This window comes from Delphinapterus leucas, chromosome 2, assembly GCF_059928025.1.
Source record: "Delphinapterus leucas isolate spDelLeu-1000000601 "Yukka" chromosome 2, BTC_Dleu_Yukka2, whole genome shotgun sequence".
Lineage (NCBI taxonomy): Eukaryota > Metazoa > Chordata > Mammalia > Artiodactyla > Monodontidae > Delphinapterus > Delphinapterus leucas.
Window position 1 is genome coordinate 576002 of NC_143130.1, and position 22692 is coordinate 598693.

General features: G+C 42.9%; 1 protein-coding gene across 4 annotated transcripts in view; it reads right to left on the reverse strand.

Annotated features, from left to right (window-relative positions):
- Positions 1–22692, reverse strand: part of ODAD2 (outer dynein arm docking complex subunit 2) — a 200514-nt gene that overhangs the window by 136558 nt on the left and 41264 nt on the right. For all 4 annotated transcript variants that reach the window (XM_022580690.3, XM_089906303.1, XM_089906304.1 and 1 more), the window contains 4 exons: positions 6344–6490; positions 5735–5944; positions 1238–1480; positions 777–887 (listed from right to left, as the gene is read on the reverse strand). In XM_022580690.3, the coding sequence (XP_022436398.2) occupies positions 777–887; positions 1238–1480; positions 5735–5944; positions 6344–6490 (711 nt within the window). The remainder of the gene's footprint in view (positions 1–776; positions 888–1237; positions 1481–5734; positions 5945–6343; positions 6491–22692) is intronic.

The window sequence follows — 22692 nt, forward strand, 5'->3', positions numbered from 1 at the left end:
CTGCTGACACCTGATCTCAGACTTCCGGCTCCCAGAACTGTGAAGAAACAGATTGCTGTTGTTTAGGCCACCCAGTGTGTACAGTTATGGCCGCCCCAGAGAACTCATGCGACCCTCTGCTGACTGACCCGAACCCCTCTCTGACTCCATCTTTCTGGCACATTCTCTCACTTTGCACATTTGGAGATGCATTCTTCTAGGAGATCTACTCTAACTAGGCAGAAGCTGGTGCTGCCAGTAGCCAGCCAAGTATGAACTTGTCAAAGCCATCTTTTCTTCCCCTTTACCATTCTAATCTACTTTTTTTGTATACTATGAAACTTGTAACCCACAAAAAGTTAATGAAGATTAAAATCAGCAAATTAATAAAAAGATAAAACAGGAATACGCACACAACACACACACACTCATGCATCTATCTCGTCTTGGTGGGAGATTGATTTCCCGAGACCGCTGTGTTTGAATAGGATATATGAAAGGCGACATAGAAGCACCACGTACATACCTGGCTATTTTACACCAAAGTTACATCATTTTAGCAGACAGAGACATGTGAGTGTCTTACAGAATTGTAAGTAATCAGACATGCTGGAGCAGATTTCTCTCTGACATTTAAAGGCATCTGCCATTACCACAGGACAGTGGTTCTCAGACCTGTGTGTGCATGAAAGTCCCTAGGGGGTTCTTGTTAAAAATGCAGATTCCTGAGCCCCATCCCCGGAGGATGGGACCTCATGAAACAGCACCTTAAACCCCGTGAGGAAGCGCCGCCGTACCTGGTAGATGGCCATGGCGCAGTGCTTCTGCAGCAGCTTATTTTCACTATTTAGCTTCTTTACCAGGGTTTCGATTATCCTTTCAGCTTTGATTGCAGCTCGGTAGTTTTCCTAGGAAAGTAAACTTTAATAGTCATATATTGCATAAATATGCATAAATATAAGTGTCTATTCACACATTTATTAATAACTACACTGAAAAAACTTTCTTAGTAAATAAACACCATAGTCCAAGTTTAACACACCGTTATAACAATAAGAGAATTTAGTCAACATTTTCAAAAATATACCATCCAGGTATCAATGTAATTAATTTTCCATTAGTTTGATCTTCTCTTTCAAATAGAAGGGTGACTTCTTAAAAAAAATTCCTTAGCAGTCATGTTAACCTTAAAAGTTATGTTTCCGCTAAAGAAAGTCAAGGTGAATGAGAGCAAGGGAAGCAGAGCTGGCCTGCATACCTCTGAGGCACATTCCTGCAACGTCCCCACCACCGGGATTAGCATGTTTTCATGAGAAGTCTTCAGTAACCGAGCCAACAAAGGGATGCCCCCAGCTCTACGAATGGCTTCTTTATTCGCATAGCTCTTGCTGCAGCTCCACAGCGCCAGTGCCCCGCAGCGGGCCACCTCCCCATCGTGGGCCTCGTACAGGCTCCGCTCCGCAGGTTCTGTGGCATGCTGCCTACAGTCAAGCAGAGCGACCTACGAGAACAGATCAATACAACATAAGCGGGGATCTTCGAGATAAGACTTAACGCTGGGGTGGGATAGGGAAGGTGGGAGGGAGGGAGGCGCAAGAGGGAGGAGATATACATATGTGTATATATAACTGATTCACTTTGTTATAAAGCAGAAACTAACACACCATTGTAAAGCAATTATACTCCAATAAAGATGTAAAAAAAAAAAAAAAAAGTTAATGCTGCCAGGCTGTAGATGACATTGTTAGGGGAGCACCCACCCTAATAGGAGATTTTGACCTATAAAGGTCCCAGTCTTTAATGGTGAGAGTTAGTGCCCTATAGTCACTGGCATATATTTGGGGTGTGAGGCGGACTTCCAATATCTGGCTGTCACAGCTTGCAAAAGAACCTAGGGCCAGCCTGGCTTCAAAAAAAAAAAGACTTAACCCACCCCGCAATCGCTGCAGGGTTGCTACCAAGCTCACCTCCCTCAGAAGTAGGAATCCTCTCAGAAATTAACTTTCGTACCACACAGCAGTCAAAGAAACAGACAGAACCTTCGAAACACCTTCCTCCAGACTTGGGAGCTTTTACATTTCCTTCCCACAAGGAATTTAAGCCCCCCAAGAGAGTATTTTCTTAATACAGCTCTAACATTTACATTAGTAAGATTTGTAAAGCACACCCTCATCCCTGGTATCTCAGAAAAGTAGGCTCCCTAAAGCCAGGAGAACTTTCCAGTGAGAGCTGAATGGCCCGAACCAACCAGGCTCTTAAAACCACGAGGCCTCTTTGGAGGACACGGCCCTCCCCCTGCACTGCCGAAACCAACTAAACCAAATGCACAGCAGCCAGGATCCTTTCTCTTCTCAGCAGTAACCAAAGTCACTGAAGCCCTTGAGGGAGAGGCAATTTACATGCATACAGCAGGGTGGCCGGGGAAGAAGGGAAGCCAGGCTTCCCAGAGCTGTCTTAATCCCACGCGTAACCGGAGACCAGATCCCATGGATACTGCCCACTGAACCACAGCCACCGTTTAGAAGGCAGTAGCCCGGACTGAGTCACTGATTCCTAACCCCAAACTCCTGGAGAGAGGACCCTGATTTGCATCAGGAGGACACTCATGGTCTAATTAGTTATGGCTCAAGGACGGGGCGGGGGGGGAGACGATTTACACAGCTTCCAGGTAACTACCGGGCCCAGGACAGCAAGACAATGGGTTTGAACACGGGGAAGACGGTTTAAAAGTACCTGTCTATGTACTAGTTATTCCCTCGTTATCTGTACAAAGTCCAAACTCCATAGCTCTTGGACAAGGCTGCGTGAGATGCCCATGGCCCTCAATCTTCGTCTCTCATGACTCAGCCCACCTCACCCGAGGTCTGGCCACGTTACACCACTTAGTTTCCAAACATTCAGTGTTGTTTCCCAGCTCTGGGCCTTTACCAACGTGGCTTCATCTTCCTTAAATGCTTTTGCCTGATGTGTCTGCCTGATAGATACCTACTCACCTTTCAAGACTCAAGAAAGGTGACATCTCCTCTCTCCAGCCTCTCTTTTTTTCAAAAAAACAATTATTTAAAAAAATTTTCTCTCTATCCTAGTTAATTAACTAATTCATTTAAGTTTTTAAATTTTTCATTGAAGTCTAGTTGATTTACAATATTATATTAGTGCCAGCTGTACAACATTCAATAATTCTATAGATTATACTCCATTTAAAGTTATTGTAAAATAATATCTATATTTCCCTGTGCCGTACAATATATCCTTGTTGCTTATTTCATACATAGTAGTTTGTATCTTTTAATCCTCTGTACTGTCCCCACCCCCTCCACTCTCCCCAGAGTGGTAACCACTAGTCTGTTCTCTGTATCTGTGTGTGTGTGTTTCGTTATGTTCATTTGTTTCCTGACCCTCCTTCTCCAAGTAGAGTTGATTGATCACCCCCTCTTAGTTCCTCCACTATTCCCAGTACTGACTTCCTCGAAATACCTAATACACTCACCATTATGCTTATATTTTTGCCCATATCCCCACTGCCCTCACATCCCCATGACCATGAGGCTGTGACATCACTGTGGTCGGGGACATACATTTATTTACATTTATATTTATACTTGTATTCCCACCACCTTGTTCTGTGGATCTACACCTCTAGAGGCATTTGAAATGGTTTTCACTGAAAGGACCGAGTACGCTCTACATACAGAGGAGCACGTAAACTGGCCTCGGGACTGACGGCCCTGGACGTGCAGTGCTTCCGGCCTGGGTGCACTCTCCCTGCTTGCTCAGGCGTCACACCTTCTGCCCAGTCTTATCGAGCTGCCCCTCCAGAGCCTGAATGCCATCTAGGTGCCAGACCCCACTGTGGCCAGTGCCCTCCTGCCTGCTCTGATCCTGCCCTTGGTTCCCTTGCTCTGGGGCCTTAATCAGCCCACGGCTTCATCTCTGTACTGTGTGATGTCCCTCATTTCCAGTCTTCGTTGGGGACTCTTGCCTGCGTGCTACATACTCCCCCCCCACGCACGTACCCAACCAAAAGTGGATCCCCAATCCTGGTTGAGAAGTCAGATGTGTTCCCAACCTAGCAATTTCAAGTTTATCCATTAATGGTCTTTCCTGTTCCTAATTTTGCTATTATTTAAAATTAAATTAAAATGTATGTCATTATTTTGATTACGTGACTGTAACTGTCCAAACTCCAAGGCCCTAAACATGACGCGTAAGATGTCCATAAAAACGTATGTTAGTGTTCTTTCATTCTTATGGAGTAGTTTCGATGGACAGCCATGTCAGCCTACCATACGATTTCATTATTTAAGCAGAACAATGATAATCACGGTAATAACTACTTTCCCCCCCAACGTTTTATTATGAAAATTCTCAAACACACACAAAGGCTGAAAGAATACAGCAACGTCCACGTACTCACCACCTGGATTCTATAATTAACATTCTTCCACGTCTGCTTTATCACATAGCTAACTATCTATTCACCCATCTATCCAGCCATAAGTCCACCTTGTTTTTGAGGCAAATGATTATAAGGTACAGTGCTCTACAGATTACAAGTGGATACAGTGAACACACAGAACCTCTTTCAGTAAATTTCTGAACGTGTTTCACTGTGTACTTACTCACATTAAATCCATATGAATTCGATAGATATTTATTAACTGTTTGTATGTGTGAGGTCCTGGGCGAGGTGCTGAGGATAACGCTAAGATGAATAAGACGCGTCTCTCATCTTCAGGAACTTGAAGTAGGGAAGTGGTGACAATCCAGCGTGATAAAAGCCGTGGTAGCGACTCAAGATCCAGTGAGGATGCAAATGCACTTCCATACTGCACTTCATAAAGATCCCTCCTGCTGTGGCAGGGGCACTGAGCCTACTTTTTTCTTTCAGCGATAGTTATTGAAATGATCATTTTTTCTGAATATAAAAGTAATACACAACAAACTGGCAAATGTAGAAAAGTAGGAAGGAAATTTGGTGGCCATTTCTGAGAAAACCCCTGATGAACAATTTTGTGTATTTATTTCAAGTGATTTTTCTATACTTGTTAGCTCTGGTCTTTAAAAGTTGGGATCATGGGTATCATCAGTTTTTAATCCTGTTATGATTTCATGTAATATTAAACATTCCGTGTTACTATATAAACTTCCAAAGCACAACACTGACAGCTGACAGTGGATGCTTCTCATGGATATGATGCATATTAGTTTACTAACCTCATTCTGTAAAACATGCTGTTCTCAGTTGTCACTCCTCTAAGTAGCAATGAGATGAGTAAGTGCCTGCAGCTCTGACTGTCTCCATGGAGGACACTTCCTCCTAGTGAGGTCACCACGGCAGAGGACATGGGCTACCAGACAGTGTTCCAGTGCAGAGGGTCTCACCACCCTCTCTTTTTTTTTTTTTTTAACTTTTTATTTTATACTGGAGTACAGTCAATTAACCATGTTCTGATAGTTTCAGACTGAGTGAAGTAAGTCACCACCCTCTTACCGACGCTGCCCACACACACGAATGTATCCCTACCTATGGGATACGTAAAAATTACTTCTATTTGTTTAAATTTGTATTTCTTTGAAAAGTGAGGTTGAACATGTTTTTTGGCTACTTGCCAATGTAAATACACAAAAATAATTTTCAAGGACACGTTACACAAAAAGAAGATTCCCAGAGCACGCCCAGTGGTTATTTGATGTCCGGGAGGAGCCGGGAAGGACGGCGGGGTGCCCGCTGCCCTGAGTGGCACTTACTCACCAGTTTGGTGATGCCCCCGTGGCGTCTCACCGCCTGCCAGGCTCTCCTAAACTTGGCGACGTTCGCAATTGTCTCAGCTGCCAAACATTTCAGGCTTTTATGTGGAGAGTCAAGAATATTAACCATGACTGGCAAGCCCCCAAGGTCAACAATATTACGTCTGATTTGAGGATTATGACTGATTTCCTTCAGGATTTTTAACGAACCAATCTAAACGAGAAGAAGAAGTTATAGATGAATGGGTGCTTAATGCATAACCAGTGCTATATTCTTTAAAACTTCCAAGCTACCTAAAATCCTTCCCCAATTAAGTTTTTTAAGGGAACAGTTTCTATTCCCAGGTGTTACACATATCCCCCCGCATTTTCCTTCAATTAAGTAAACAAACGTTCATCATTTAAGAAGCACACGCTAATGGAAAAGAGCCAAAAGAGAAGGAAGAAAAGCAGAGAGTTGACAAGAGCAGCTAATAGCTAATAGCAGAAGCGGGTTGTCAGTAATCATAAAGACAAGAAACAAGCAGCAGGAAGGGCAGACGCCCAGCACTGAGAAGAGAAGCAGGTGAAGGCGTGGACGAGGCTCCTCGTCCACTGTGAGCCAGCCACTCACCTTACATTTGACTTCATCTGTCTCAAGTAAATTTATTAAAACTTCAAGGCCTCCAACATCCCTGATCGCCAGCTGGCAGGTCTCTTGAGCTAGGTTGAAGTCTTGCATGCAACACAATGCGATCACTGTAGCCGTCTGATTTCCTCCCTGCAAAGACGCAAGGCCACAGGAAGGTTAAATAAGCTCACACTCCCATGGAAATTTGCTAAAGGGTGATGAATCCATGAGCCGGGAAGTGTGTGACCCCATACACAGCATGTTCAATTCTTTTAAATTCTCTGAGTGGATTATAACTTGTTAAATGAATCATGCAGAGCTGAAGCCCAAGAAAGCTGCGCAGGGCGTCATAAGATATTGCTGCAGCCGAGAGTCACCACGGAAAGGTGGTCTGCCTGCTTTAAACAGCTGCGACATTAGGTGGCATTAGGATATTAAATAGAGCCGGGGGCCAGCCCTGAGAGATGGTCTGAGGAACGTGAGTTTTATGTCGAGGTAACAGGCATCCTGAACTGTGTACTCGGCAATGCAAACCGTGTCTGAGAATTATTCCTACACGTGTACACAGAACAGTCTGGGACAGAGAAAACCTGGGGAAAGCAAAGCCACGTGGGAAGCAGCACAGCCGTCCACACTGGGACCGAGAGTAAGTGGAGTGAGGGCGTGGGGCTGAGAAAGAGGAGGTAGTTCCATTAAACCCGGGGACCTACCGATGGGTGGACTGAAGGAGAAGAAAGACAGTTTCACTGTTGTGAACGAAACACTGGCCCACCAACATGCAAATCAGTGTCTGTTTAGCTAATCACCACAAGTGAACAGCAGTGGGGAATTGCTTTTTAAAAAAATCCAAGAGATTCAAAAATTTGTAATGATTGATCGGTGAATCAGGCCTGCCAGGAAATTAACTCAGAATTCACTGCAGGAATTCTTAAGCAATGTCCACTGATCATTGACGCTTCGAAAACCTCTGAAGAACAGAGCACAGTACACATTGCTTCTACTGCTGCTGAGAGTGGCTGGTAAGTAAGAGTCCCCAACACAGTTCATAAGACACAGAAGCAACATTTCTAACGGAGCCAAGAATAAACTATTTTTGTAAAAGGTGTTCATAAACGACAGCCCTGGATTTCTACCTCAAAGCATAGGAGCAATGGCCTCGAATAAACCTCTCTTTTTTGAGGGAAGACACCTTCAAATTATATTTCTTATCATTTGCAAATCATTACTTTATATTGCTATATATTACATACATGTGTATGTAGGTAGACAGACTTAGCACAAAAAATGGAAATTATCTTCAAGCTACCCACCCCCTCCTTCACATCACACAAATGCGCACATGCCAATCCTTTGTGAATTCAACACAATATGTTTCTTTTAACATAAGAAACTAAAGTGGGATCAGTAGAGGGTGAGCATCAGAAAGTGAAGAAGGAAACGCTTGGGCTCAGACTTCTTACTAACTCCTTTCCAGAACATTCCTTCCACTTCTCTAAAAATGCTACGAGCGCCATTTCTGCTTTCATTCTAACTTTCCCTCTGGGTACTCTAGGCTGTCCTCCATATTCAAGATTAAGTTTAGAATGACCAGAGCCTTAATTCTGTTACTTACATTTAAAATAATAAGTTTTGTTCTTATAGCTTTTAGCATCTTTTTCTCGATATCAAGAGAAATTTCAACACCACCAATTTCCCCACAGTGGGTTTTAAAACATAACGCTATACACCCTCTGTCACTGCTGTCAGACACAGGATCCCACATGCCAGCACCTCTTAGAAAAAGGTAGATATTTTGTACACTATAAGGAAGAATCTAAGTGCTAACCATAATTACTTAAGGAAAATAATACAGAAAAAGGAAAAGCAAAGAAAATAAGGGAAACAAGGCTCTTTTTCTGAATTTAAATGGAGAAAGGAGGCAGAAGGATCCTCCAGGGGCACCTGCAGGAACAGAGGTGGGCTCCTACATTAAAGGTTTGAAATGGAAGCCGAGGGCCTCGGGTCGAGAGGGTTCTTGAGACGGTGACTCCAGACTCAAGCACGAGCAGGAGGTGAGAAGTCGTCCAAAAGCACTTCCGCCCCCCAGGCCACTCCCTGGACAGGGATGTTCTGTCCTGACGTTCTCGGTCGCACGTGATGGGGGACCTTCTTGACCCCTATGCCTGCATTCTAGTTTCTGTGATGATAGCACTTTTCTACTTAGACACTCAGCACAAGCTTTGCTTCCCAGTTCAAGTGCTTTTCATTTGTCTCTTGTAGACTATTTCCACCTTTTGAGTTTTATTTCATTACTGACGCTACAACTGACGACATACATTTTTAAAAGTCATGTAACTGCAGCTGATGCCCGAAAGGTAAGGCCCTGTATTTTGCTGAATTATCTCTAGGCCAATTTTGAAGCCAAATGATGGAAAATTTACATTTATCATTAAGAAGTTAGATCCTTATAGAAAAAATATTTTTTTCTGTAAATCATCAGCTTTTTCTGAAAATCTGGAAACATATTCATAGGCTTGAGGGATTTTTTTAGAACAGTTTTTTATGAGGGAAAGTTAGTTTTTCCACATTTCAGGATTTACTTCTACTCTTGTCACTGACCACACTCCCCAAAGGATTATAAATCTTTCAGAATGAATACCAGCGGATGGGAGCCAAAATATTCAATGTACAGAGCCACAAATGTTAGCCAATTGCTATTCTTTAAATACCAGCTATGTCAAAGGATTTTCAAATGTCCGTTCTACTTTGACCAGATGCCATAAACATCTTACTGAAGAGAAGTAGTACAAATATGCGAATATGCCCCTTTTCAATTAAATCTCCCCTGAGAATGCAATTAGTTGCCAATACTTATTTTCACATTTTATCACGCATTTGCATTTGTGAGGTTTTAAGAGCTGGAGAAAAACGCAGTAAAATATTGTTTTACTAGCTTCTGAAGGGTTTTGAAGAATGCTTCCAATAAGCTTTTCTACGTCTTGAATTAATGCAATTCTTTTGCTAGCTGTCGTCCATCCCCTGCTGCTTCTCAGACATCTCCAGGCTCCACCGGCCTTAGCATAGTTTACCAGCTCAGGTTCCTTTCCATGACCAGGAGGCCAACGTCCGTGGTTGCGATCACGCTTCAAACATGCCGAGATCAGACGAATGCTGCTTTCTCTCACTTTTCTCAAAATTTCTTCTTAAAAGATGAATAGAGGACATTTTAAAAAATAATGTTTTTCCTGGATTTAAATAAAATCTTTGAAATAAAGAAGCATTACCCTATCCAGTATAGAGAGTAATCCCCTCCCCTTACTGCTGATAAGGAAGAAATAAACATGACTAAGCTAAGATGAAGCATGTATTCATGAGTAAAACAGGGAGAAAGCTGCCTGAAATCACTTCTGTATTCTTTCATTCAACAAATTTGCTTCCTATTTACTTAACTATTTGTCGAGTCCGATGCCAGGCCTTAGAGACATCCTGGTAAACAAAAACAGACGTGGTCTTTGCTTTTATGGAACTCACAGTTCAGTGGAGAAGAGCGATTTTAATTTTTTAAAGCCCATCCCAATAAATGGAAATTTTAAGTCCAAGAGGTGCCATAAAGGAGAGGGGCAGAGGGCCAGGGAAACCCACAACGGGGGGCTTTAACCGAGCCGGGGCATCAGGGAAGTTTCACCTGAGGAGAGAAGCCTGGGCAGAGGTCCGGACGGGAGGAGGTGCCGGCGTGATGGAAGGCCGCACTCAAAGGAGCGGGTGCGGCCACGTGGGTGAGGCCAGGAGGAGGCCGGCGGCCCAGGTGAGCGGAGAGGCCAGGCGGGCCACACGACCTGCTGGGCCAAAGGCCAGGCTGAGCACTTTCGCCTTTAGTTCACAACAGACAGAAAATATTCAAGGGTGGCTGGTCTGGGTGGAAGGAGAGGGCTAACGGGAGCTGACTACAGTCTTACAGATCCCTCTGGCTGCACAGGCCCCTGGCTGGAGCCGGCCAGCGTGGACAGGTGAGACCACTCCGATTACCACAGGAACCCGGAGCAGGGGACAAGGGGCTGGCAGGCCGAGGTGACTCATCATGTGCTCGAGTAACTCGGTTCCTAAAAGGGTGCCAGAAGCTAGGAGGTGGCAGTGCGATGGCAAGCACGCTCACAGGGCCATCCCTCCGGGCGTCCTGTCGGACCCAGTGAGACAGGATGGCAGGCGGAGGTGCAATGGGGAACAGAGGTCTCCTTCTCTTGTTCCCCACTGTCTACAGTCAGGGGGCAGCGGGTGAGACCCGGTGAGGTGACACAGCCATCACAGCCGTCCAGCTGGCTTTCAATGTTCTAAGCATTTTTTCCTCCAAACATGCCACTCATAGAGCAAGAGCCGTGAACCCTGCCAACGACTGTTTATTAATGATGACAGAGGGGCTGGCGCCCGGCGCAGAGCTTGGCTCAGAGATGCTCTTCATCTCTCAGGAGTAGAAATGGTAAAGAGTCAGAGCTCCAAGTGAGTGGCATAGAACCACGTAAGTCAAGATAGTAAAATATATTGCTTTGCCTTCGGTTTACTTGCAAGCCAATTTTATGCTAATTCAGCACTCATAAACCTAGGGCTCAAGAGATGAGACCAGGAGGAAACTCCAAGGAAAAAGAGAAGATGCTGTTCCAGAAGAAAGAAGAAATTAGACTCAGATTGTTGGATTGTGGGCTGGCTAAGAATTATTATTATTTTTTTAAATCAGGAACGGGTAAGGAACAATTCAAGGATTCCCTACACATTCTTTTTAAACCACCATGGAACATTTACAGAAATTGATGATCTACTGGAATGTTACTGCAATGATGAAAAATTTGTAGGAAATATAATAGTCTTTCTAAAAAGATTCAGAAGAATGAACTGAATAATTATGATAATTAATAAAAATATCTCAGTAAAGTGACTGGATACGAGGGTAACTGGATATTCAAAAGTGAGTAACTCTCCATACACTAAGAATAACAGATCAAAATATGTAATTTGATAAAAGTTCCCATCCCAGTACTGGCAAAATAATAATAGTAAAAATATCTATGAGTGAATCTCGCAAGAAATGTGTTGTAAATATACGGGGGGAAAGCTATTAAGTTTTACTGAAGTATACAAAAGATTAAATAAATGAATGGTCATACCATGTTCCTGAATAGGATAATTCAATGTTATTAAAATTGCAATTTATCCAGAAATAATTTACAAATTCATGTAAGCCAACCAAAATCCCAACAGCATTTTTTAGATTTTTTTTAAATTTGATTCTCAAGATGATCTGGAATGGAAAATATGCAAAAAGTAATTTAAAATATTTTAAGAAAATTCTCTGGCCAATCAAATATTAAAATATACCAAAGCTATAGTAATTAAACAGCATGGGAACGTCCAAATAAATCAATGTAACAGAGAAAGATCTGGAAACAAGCTCTTAAAAGTGAAATGACAATATTTGATAAAAGCATCTCCAATCACTGGAGGAAAGAATGGGGGAGCCAGTCATCTGGCTTTGACATATGACAAGCGGAGAGGAATTATTTGCACATAAAAAACAAAGGATTAATTTTCATCAAGAATCAAAAGGCAACCACATAGGAAAATAGGCAAGGTATACAATACAATGGATACTTGGCGTATGAAAAACTTTATGAACCTCACTAGCAATGAGGAATAGGTAAATTCACATAAGATACATTTTCCCCCTATTAAACAAACCAAAAAACCTCCTGCAGATTAGAATTTATAACGGTTAATCTCAATCCTAGGTGAGCAACTTTAATACCCTGGGGAGATTTTAAAGACCATCAATGCCCAGACCCCATTCCAAACCAATTCAATTAAAACTTCCATGCACCAGGGTCTTTGTTTTGTTTTTAAGAGCTGGGCTGATTTCACTCTGTATCCGAGGTTAAAACCTTTGGTATGTTACTGATAGAGTGTAAACTGATGTTTGCTTCCTGTAGGGAGTATCAAAAAAATTTTTACATAAACCAAGCTTGGTTGATCACTTTTCACTATTTCCCTCTGAAATAAAAAAAAAAATTAATGCAGTACTTAGACTTTACTGTGCATATATTCTTTTTTTTTAACACAACTCTACTGAGGTATAATTGATATACAAAAATACTGCACACATTTGATGTATACAATTTGATGAGTGTGAACATATGCATATACCTGTGAAACCATGACCACAATCAAGACAATAAACATACCCCTCACCTCTCAAAGTTTCTTATACCTCCCCCTTTTTTGTCTGTTAATAACACTTAACGTGAGACCTGCCCTCTTAAATTTTGTAAGTGCACAAACAGCATTATTAACTATAGGTACTGTGTTGTATGGCAGATCTAGAGCTTATTCATCTTGCATGACTGAACTTTTATACCCATTGAACAAGTGCCCGTTAGAACTATCAACATTCGAAATGTGCATACTCTTTGACCCAAGCAATTCCATTTCAAAGAATCCATCCTACAGAAATAGTGTACGTATCCAAAGCATATGTAAAAATATTTGCTGTGGCATTTTTGTAATTACATGATTTGGGGAGACAACCTAAAAACTTATCAATAAGGGAACTGTTAAATAAATTACTGATTTATGTATAATGAAATACTATGGAGCAATTAAAAGGAGTAAGGCTGATATGAAAGATCACCAAGACATAGCATTAAATACAAAAGGTACAATGTAGAATCACAGTCTGACTTCATTTTATGTATAAAAATCACATATGTGTATGTGTACAAACAAACATGTGGAAGGGGGCTTTCACTTTTATTCCTTTGCATGGCTTGAATAATTACAATGAGCATATGTTAATGCATTATGTTATAATACTTTAATATTTTAAATACAGAAGAGAGTAAAGGATGGACCAGAAGAGGAACACAAGCTTCCGCTATGCTCTGTGTGTCACAGAAGCATCAGGAGGCCGCAGCCAGCCAGACCAAGAGCTGGGTTAGGATCCACAGCCCTTGTCAGCAGGAATCTCAAAGGCCAGCAGACCAAAAGGGGACAAAAGATTTATAGACATATATAAAATGAATCATCATTTGTACCAAATCTGGTACCTCTTACTCCTCGACCCTTATACTTAGAAATTCTTCAGCATGCAAACTTCTGTAACAGGACTTGAATATGTGTTTTTAAAAAAAAAGTAAAGCAGCCTAGTGCATTATATAAATTGGGAACTAGGCAAAGCTTCTTTTCTCTATTCAGCCTCTCAAATAAATTTAGGGGGAAAGCATGCTTCGAGGAATAAGAACTATTTTTGTTGCAAATACATCAGGCAAGAAGTTCCCTGAAAAGATCTATTACATTTTCAGATCATTACATTAAATTGCCTTAGATATCAACATTCTTTATAGTCAGAAATCTTAATGAGTAGCTAGACAGCAGTGAGAAGGCTCTAATTATGCTCTAGCTGGACTAGTTAATAGGATGTGTCCATGAAGAAGTGAATGGAGTTAAAGCTTAACAGCCCAGAGATTTTTCATATGGTCATTTTTCAGTAGTTAAGTTGATGTGGTCGTATAATGCTGGCTAGGGGAGGTATACACTGTTACGATTCGATAGTGTATTTATCATAATCATCTCATTATCTTTGCTTTTTCTCTACTTCTCTTTATTTATGATAGCCAAGAGGCAAAGCGAATTTAAAGCTCGGAACTGAAAACAAGTTACTGTTGTATTTGTAGAGCATGGATTCCCCTTTGGAGGTGAGGCCCTCCACCACTCCCACCATCTCCTCTGTAATAAAAATAAAAGAGGACTAATCCTTTCTTAGTGGGCATTGTAAACATACAAGTCACACACATCTGAATAAGTAAAATTCTTATTTAAGAAAATGTAAGTGCAGACTCTACTGAGTAATTTCATTAGAAGATGGAATTTAAATATCTTCTCAGTAACAGGTAATTTGTTTTCAGTACAAAATTCCTCCTACTCTTTTTGTCTTAGAGGCTATTTTTAAAATTAACTACATCAGTGTAACAACATATGTATTAACTTAAAGCTTGTTTCTCAGGAAAGTGGTTCTAATTTTCCTTTTTAACTACTGGAGTTCATCTGGCTGCACAGGCAGTAACCATTGTTTTCCAGTTTTGAAAGATTCTTCTTAACAATAATAACACTGCACTATCGCATTTTTCTCCATCTTTTTAAGTAAACACCGAGTGCACTCTGCTACTGCCTCCCAAACGCGCAATTCCTCTGTGAAGAGGTGTGGTCCATGTGTAACTAGCCTCTGACTCAAACAGGAGACAAAACAAGAATGTTCAACAGTGAGGCCTTCAGGCTCCCTGGGCCCTGAATTTCTGGACAGAGGGACAGAATAACCAGGCAACGAGCAATAAGCCGAGGCCCCTGGATGCCTTCCCGGCTCACAGCCACCTTCTGTGTGGCCTGGAGCGAAGTATTTCTCAGCTTTTCCACCAACGAAACACGACCTGCCACTCCATACTCCAAACCCACGTAATGGGAAAGCAATTAATTAACTGTAGTTGATTGCAAAGTACATCAAATTCCTCTGAAGAAAAACCATATAACTCCCAATTACCACTTAGAAGAACCCCTTAACCAATTAAGGTCGTGCGCGAGTGTGCGTGTGTGTGTGTGTGTGTGTGCGTGCGTGTGCGTTTTAATCAGTTCGTGGGAGATCATGAAGGAACCGAGCCCCACAAAAGCAGTCTTAAACAAAGGTTTTCAAGTCTGAAAATGTCTTTGCCAAGACTGCCCCTCCAGAGAGGAAATCCAAAACATTCCAGGAAGCGAGCCTGGAAAGTCTCTTCAGAAGCCTCCAGGGATTCCTGATGTGACTGTCTTCTAGATGTCACTCTGAAGTAGGGCCCTGTCACTGCTGAGCTGGGGGCACCACCAAACACCTTCACTTCTCATGGCCTGAGAATTCTGAGTTTGTGGATACGTAACAGAAGTAGTACTAGCAAGGTCCCTGGCTCACGAGAAAGGTGAAATCAACACAGGTTTGATCACACAGTGTAAATCAGTGAGGCACTACCCCTCACCAACACACGGAGGATGGGGGAGAGGATTAATATGTGGTGCCCCTGCCACCGCGATCATAAGCTGAAACTCAGCAGCCCACGCCGGCCACTCTCCACTGACTGACCTGTGTTCAGACATCATCACCCGTCTAGAGCTTGAAAACAAAGTTTGCCCCAATATCATACTCCAGGCTGGTACCACATTTCTGAATTTATATTAAAAAGCCCATCTTCCCCAGTCTTCATACCTGGCCTTCCCAGCGTTAGCATGTAGGAACATTCAGTTGGAGGGAAAATTACTTTAAAAGTAAACGTTTTTCCCTTTTTGCTTCAAACTTTCCTAACTATTTATCTTCCTTTAATTAATCTTTTTAATCCATTAACTGGTTGCATAAAATTACCAAATAAGATGTTACTTTAAGATTAAAAAAAAAAGGCAAATGAAGCAATCTACTTATAAGATGGCAAACTAATATTTAAAGAAAGACTGCCCATTTAACATAAATATTTTGATCCATAAACACTGCCTTAGTAGTATGGGCTAACTCAAGTGAGAGACAGCTACTTTCTGATTAGCTTTTAAGAGGTCACATTCAATCATGAATTAAAAAAAAAACAGAAACATGCCCACCTGCTCCACACTCCTTCCTAAGCCTTTCATTCCTCTGGGTCCCAAAATGGTAGCCCCATTTCTAATGAATAATTGGAGCTTCAATCCTTTATTTCCAACTACTGTACAGGCCTTTCTATTTGGGCATTTCACTGTCTTCAAACTCAAGCTGCCCCAAACCAGACCCCAAGGACACTGCCCTATTCCAGGTCCCCAACACACTCTATCAGGGCAACACGTCACTGGCTTCTGGTCGTCTCACTGGGATTCATTTTGCAAACCACCTGCTGCTGAACTCAGCTTTCGAAATGAATGCTTTCCTCTTCCTGCTTCCGCAGGTGGGGAGGTGGTACACCTGGGGAAGTGGCCCCAGGGATGAACCCTGGATTCCTCCATTACTGCAGCAAGTACTCAGGAATGAGCCCAGCCGAGCGAAGCGCTTCTGAGTAGGGGCAGACGTCTCCAAACCCGCTTGCTAACAGTATCCCAGCTGAGCCTGGAGCCGACGGTGCAGACAGCTTATCCTCAAGTAACAGTCCTAAGAAATGCCTAGAGGGGAGATAAAGCATGATTCTAGACCCAGCCTCTGAGATCCCTTCGAACTGCCTGAAAGCTCACCAACCATTTTCTAATCTCCTCAATTTTCTCTTGGATTTCCTGATCCTATAGTATTAAATTCCATATGCAATCTACCTTCAAACCACATAGAAATGGATTCCAGCAGGCTTTCAACTATGGGTCCAGAAATTCATTCTTCAGTTTAAGGATACTTACACTAAGGTGCATGAAATGCAGATCTACTTATAATTATGACCTTTCAACATTTTATCTCGTGTTACTAAAGAGTACCTATTTACATTAATAATAATATTAGAATACTTGTGATGAAGAAATCCACCATTTCCAAACAACAAAAAATCCTCCAACTCTCCTCCTATTTCACAAAGGGGTTCTATACATTTGTGATTTAGAAGTGAGTGAAACTTACTGTATTTTTAGAGAGACTCACAGTATTAGTGTGGGGTGCACGCCTTAACAACTGTCTCGCCCAATCGCTGGGATGGATACAAAGCAAAATATTTTCATTGCAAGATTTTGAAGCAACCATGGACAGGGGAGAAGATAATATGCACATAAAGCGGACAAATGCAGCAAGGAAACAGTATGTCTACAAAGAGAAGGGGGGCAGGAGAAGGAGGGGAAAGGGGAGGAAGAGAAGGTGGAGAAAGACATCAACAGCAGAGGGAACAGAACGACTCAGGCTCAGAGGGAGGAAAAGCTGCTCTGAAGGACCTAAGAGAGGAGGACATCCTGGCCCCTCGGGAGCCTTGTTCTGTCACCGTCCCTCCTGAGCAGAGGATGGACAGTCCTGTGTTTACTAGCAAGACACCCTGCAAGACACAGAAATGAGTTTAGTACGGTCTCTCCACTCAAGGAGTAGCTGATAAGACAGACAAGCTGTACTGTGATAAGTAGCAGAAGGTAAGCACAGAGGGCAGCGGAATAAGGAGTTTATTACTTCATTCAGAATTAGGGTACAGAGTCATCGGCTGTGTGGGGAAACAGAGGTTGGAAGGTTGGTGAGTAAAAATGCAGAGTATCCATTAGTTTAAAAATTAAATTGTCTTCTAAAACTCCAGATTAAAAGCATACATACAGATGCAAAACTTGCAAGATGAAATGAACGTATGTCAAAGCCAAATGATTGCAGACTAAGTCCCTTTATGATATGCCAAGACCTGAGCTCATAGCTCTGGATAAATACCAAGCTGTGTCATTCATCGACTTGTTTGGGTATTAATGAACGCATCAAAATTTTTCAACAATCACAGACATTGCTGCACTTGGAAAATGGTAAGTGGAGAGTCAGGTCAACGTGAACATTTCTCTGCTGGTTGAAATCTACATTTAAGGCATAATTTTGTAAAGTACAATGTCAGGTGTATTATTTTGAGATTACCTAGAGACATTCAATTTTGCATTTCATAGACTTTTCATATCCTTTTGTGTCTCCACAGAAAAACATTTATCTGTGTTGAAAATCCTGAAATCATTTGTAGATACACTTTTTCTTTTATTGGCTACGTTAAGAATATTTACCTGTGGGAACTATAATAACTACCAGCAACTGACTGGCCGAAAGTATCACATTTGCACAAGATTTACTGATGGGTCACTTGTGCAAGCTTGAGCAGCACTTCATCAATACATGCTTTCCTCAGCTGTTCTGGGACAGCAACAGGGCATCCCTTTTGGACCCACCATCATATGGATTTATCCTAAATAGTTGAAAAACGCAAGACCGTGATTCAATAATGAGACTACCACGAGACACTCTTAGCCGTGTTCACGGAGAGGGTATTGTGGAGAAAGCTGCGCACCACCTACCCACTGTCTGCCCCATTAAGTCCTCGGGGAGGAAACTCTTTCTGCTCTTAGCACCAGGATCAGTTACACTCACTGGCAAGCGGGCTGTTTTCACCTTATGGCGGAGAGTCCCTCACTGTATTAGCTCACTGTCTTCCTGCCTTTTTCTGGTTGCTAGAATCTTAAAGCAAAAGCTGAGGACCACCTGTGTGGGTGGTAAAGGCTCCCCACCTCACGCTGTCTAGAATAACAATATGCAACAGGAACAATGACCATTGCCAACAGGTGCTGAGCCCCTGGTGCTAAAGCACTTATGTGTGTCAGCTTTCATTTAATATTCATAATAATGCTAAAACGCAGGCTCTTTTATTTTGCCACCTTGACCAATGAGGAAACCAAAGCTCACAGAGGTCCGCCAGCACCCCAAGGCCGCTGAGCCAGGGGGTGGCAGAAACCCGACTCAGCTGACGTCTTTCTGACACTGGAGGTCATGCCTCTAACTCTCCATTATTCTGCCTCCTGGCCTGGCCGATGCTTCGGCCCCCTTTGGCTCTTTATTTCCTTTTACTAATGAAATAAAGTTAATGGACCAAAATTCTTTGCGTCAACACCAGGGCTCTTCCAAACCTTCTTCCAAAGGCCATGTCTGAGCCCCAGTGCCTGTCTGGCTCAAGCGCTGGATGACAGAGATCTCTGCTGCCAGTTTTTCCCCAGAGGACATGCGCTTCATGAGTAGAGGCTATGGGCAGCCCTGTGGCTCGGGAAAGGTCAGGTGGGTCTCCTGAGTCTGGACTTTGCTACTGCGTGTGCTTGGCTGGCCTCTGCACTGACTGGGTGGTTTGTGCACAAAGACTCCTGCCAAGGCAGGGGTAGGATCACGGGGATGGAATGCCAGCCTATGCGCCCTCCACACAAGTGTTTCCAAATTCTGGCAGATATGAATCTTCCAGATTCCGGAATGAGAAATTGGAATTCCCAGAAATTCTCAGGAATTCCTGAAATCATATTATTTCATATTTGTTCCTAAATTTTATTTACGTTACTAAATAATAATGATGACCATAACAGTAAATTATTTCCCTAATAAACAATGAACCATTTATTTATGATAGAGATGCTAAAAATTTCAGAGGTTTTCTGTAAAAAAAAAACAAAACTATATATTACAATAACATGTAAAAATGATCTCCACCGGTTATCTGGTAACAGAAAACATTAGGAGAACATTAACACAAAATAAATGCTAAATAAAAGCCATTTTAGGGGGTTGCTGGGAAGATGGTGGAAGAGTAAGACGCAGAGATCACCTTCCTCCCCACAGATACACCAGAAATACATCTACACGGGGAACAAGTCCTACACCAATACCTACTGAATGCTGGCAGAAGACCTCAGACCTCCCAAAAGGCAAGAAACTCCCCACGTACCTGGGTAGGGCAAAGGAAAAGAGAATAAACAGAGACAAAAGAATAGGGACGGGACCTGCACCAGTGGGAAGGAGCTGTGAAGGAGGAAAGATTTCCACACACTAGAAGCCCCTTCGCGGGCGGAGACTGCGGGTGGCGGAGGGGGAAGCTTCGGAGCCGTGGAGGACAGCGCAGCAACAGGGGTGCGGAGGGCAAAGCCGGGAGATTCCCGCACAGAGGATCGGTGCCGACTGGCACTCACCAGCCCCAGAGGCTTGTCTGCTCACCCGCTGGGGCGGGCGGGGCTGGGAGCTGAGGCTCAGGCTTCGGTTGGAGCGCAGGGAGAGGACTGGGGTTGGCGGCGTGAACACAGCCTGTAGGGGGTTAGTGCACCACGGGCGAGTGGGGAGGGAGTCGGGGAAAAGTCTGGAGCTGCCAAAGAGGCAAGAGACTTTTTCTTCCCTCTTTGTTTCCTGGTGCTCAAGGAGAGGGGATTCACAGCGCTGCTTAAAGGAGCTCCAGAGACGGGCGCGAGCTGCAGCTAAAAGCGCAGAGCCCAGAAACGGGCATGAGACGCTAAGGCTGCTACTGCCGCCACCAAGAAGCCTGTGTGCGAGCACAGGTCACTATCCACACCCCCCTTCTGGGGAGCCTGTGCAGCCTGCCACTGCCAGGGTCCCAGGATCCAGGGACAACTTCCCCGGGAGAACGCACGGCGGGCCTCAGGCTGGTGCAACGTCACGCCGGCCTCTGCCGCCGCAGGCTCGCCCCGCCCTCCGTGCCCCTCCCTCCCCCCAGCCTGAGTGAGCCAGAGCCCCCGAATCAGCGGCTCCTTTAACCCCGTCCTGTCTGAGCAAAGAACAGACGCCCTCCGGTGACCTACACGCAGAGGCGGGGCCAAATCCATAGCTGAGCCCCGGGAGCTGTGCAAACAAGGAAGAGAAAGGGAAATCTTTCCCAGCAGCCTCAGGAGCAGCGGATTAAAACTCCACAAACAACTTGATGTACCTGCATCTGTGGAATACCTGAATAGACAACGGATCATCACAAATTGAGGAGGTGGACTTCGACAGCAAGATCTATGATTTTTTCCCCTTTTCGTGAATGTGTATGTGTATGCTTCTGTGTGAGATCTTGTCTGTATAGCTTTGCTTCCACCATTTGTCCTAGGGTTCTATCCGTCCATTGTTTGTTTTTTTTAAATTTTTTTCTTAATAATTAATTTTAATAACTTTATTATACGTTACCTTCCTTCTTTCTTTCTTTCTTTCTTTCTTTTCTTTCCTCCCTCCCTTCCTTCCTTCCTTCCTTCCCTCCTTTACACAATGAATCATCCCAAATTGAGGAGGTGGACTTTGAGAGCAAGATTTATGATTTTTTCCCCTTTACCTCTTTTTGTGAGGGTGTATGTGTATGCTTCTAAGATTTTGTCTGTATAGCTTTGCTTCCAACATTTGTCCTAAGGTTCTATCCGTCCCTTTTTTTTTCAAAATAATTATTTTTTAACTCAATAACTTTATTATACTTTATTATATTTTATGGTATCTTCTTTCTTTCTGTCTTTTTTCCTTCCTTCCCTCCTTCCTTCCTTCCTCCCTCCCTCCTTTCTTTCCTTCTTGCCTTCTTTCCTTCTTTTCTTTTCTTTCTTTCTTTCCTTCTTCCTTCCTTCCCTCTCTTTCTTTTCTCTTTCTTTCTTTCTTTCTTTCTTTCTTTCTTTCTTTCTGTCTTTCTTTCTTTCTTTCTTTCTTTCTTTCTTTCTTTCTTTCTTTCTTTCTTTCTTTCTTTCTTTCTTCATACTTCTACTACTTCTCTCTACTTTTTCTCCCTTTCATTCTGAGCTGTGTGGATGAAAGGCTCTTGGGGATCCAGCCAGGAGTAAGGGCTCTGCCTCTGAGGTGGGAGAGCCAACTTCAGGACACTGATCAACAAGAGACCTCCCAGCTCCACATAATATCAAATGGCGAAAATCTCCCAGAGACCTCCATCTCAACACCAGCACCCAGCTTCACTCAACGACCAGCAAACTACAGTGCTGGACAACCTATGCCAAACAACTAGCAAGACAGGAACACAACCCCACCCATTAGCAGAGAGGCTGCCTAAAATCATAATAAGTCCACAGACACCCCAAAACACACCACCAGACGTGGACCTGCCCACCAGAAAGACAAGATCCAGCCTCATCCACCAGAACACAGGCACTAGTCCCCTCCACCAGGAAGCCTACACAACCCACTGAACCAACCTTAGCCACTGGACACAGACATCAAAAACAACGGGAACTATGAACCTGCAGCCTGCAAAAAGGAGACCCCAAACACAGTAAGATAAGCAAAATGAGAAGACAGAAAAATACACAGCAGATGCAGGAGCAAGATAAAAATGCACCAGACCTAACAAATGAACAGGAAATAGGCAGTCTACCTGAAAAAGAATTCAGAATAATAGTAAGGATGATCCAAAATCTTGGAAATAGAATGGACAAAATGCAAGAAACATTTAACAAGGACCTAGAAGAAATAAAGATGAAACAAGCAACGATGAACAACACAATAAATGAAATTAAAAGTACTCTAGATGGAATCAATAGCAGAATAACTAAGGCAGAAGAACGGATAAGTGACCTGGAAGGTAAAATAGTGGAAATAACTACTGCAGAGCAGATTAAAGAAAAAAGAATGAAAAGAATTGAGGCAGTCTCATAGACCTCTGGGACAACATTAAATGCACCAACATTTGAATTATAGGGGTTCCAGAAGAAGAAGAGAAAAAGAAAGGGACTGAGAAAATATTTGAAGAGATTATAGTTGGAAACTTCCCTAATATGGGAAAGGAAATAGTTAATCAAGTTCAGGAAGCACGGAGAGTCCCATACAGGATAAATCGAAGGAGAAATAGGCCAAGACACATATTAATCAAACTGTCAAATATTAAATACAAAGAAAACATATTAAAAGCAGCAAGGGAAAA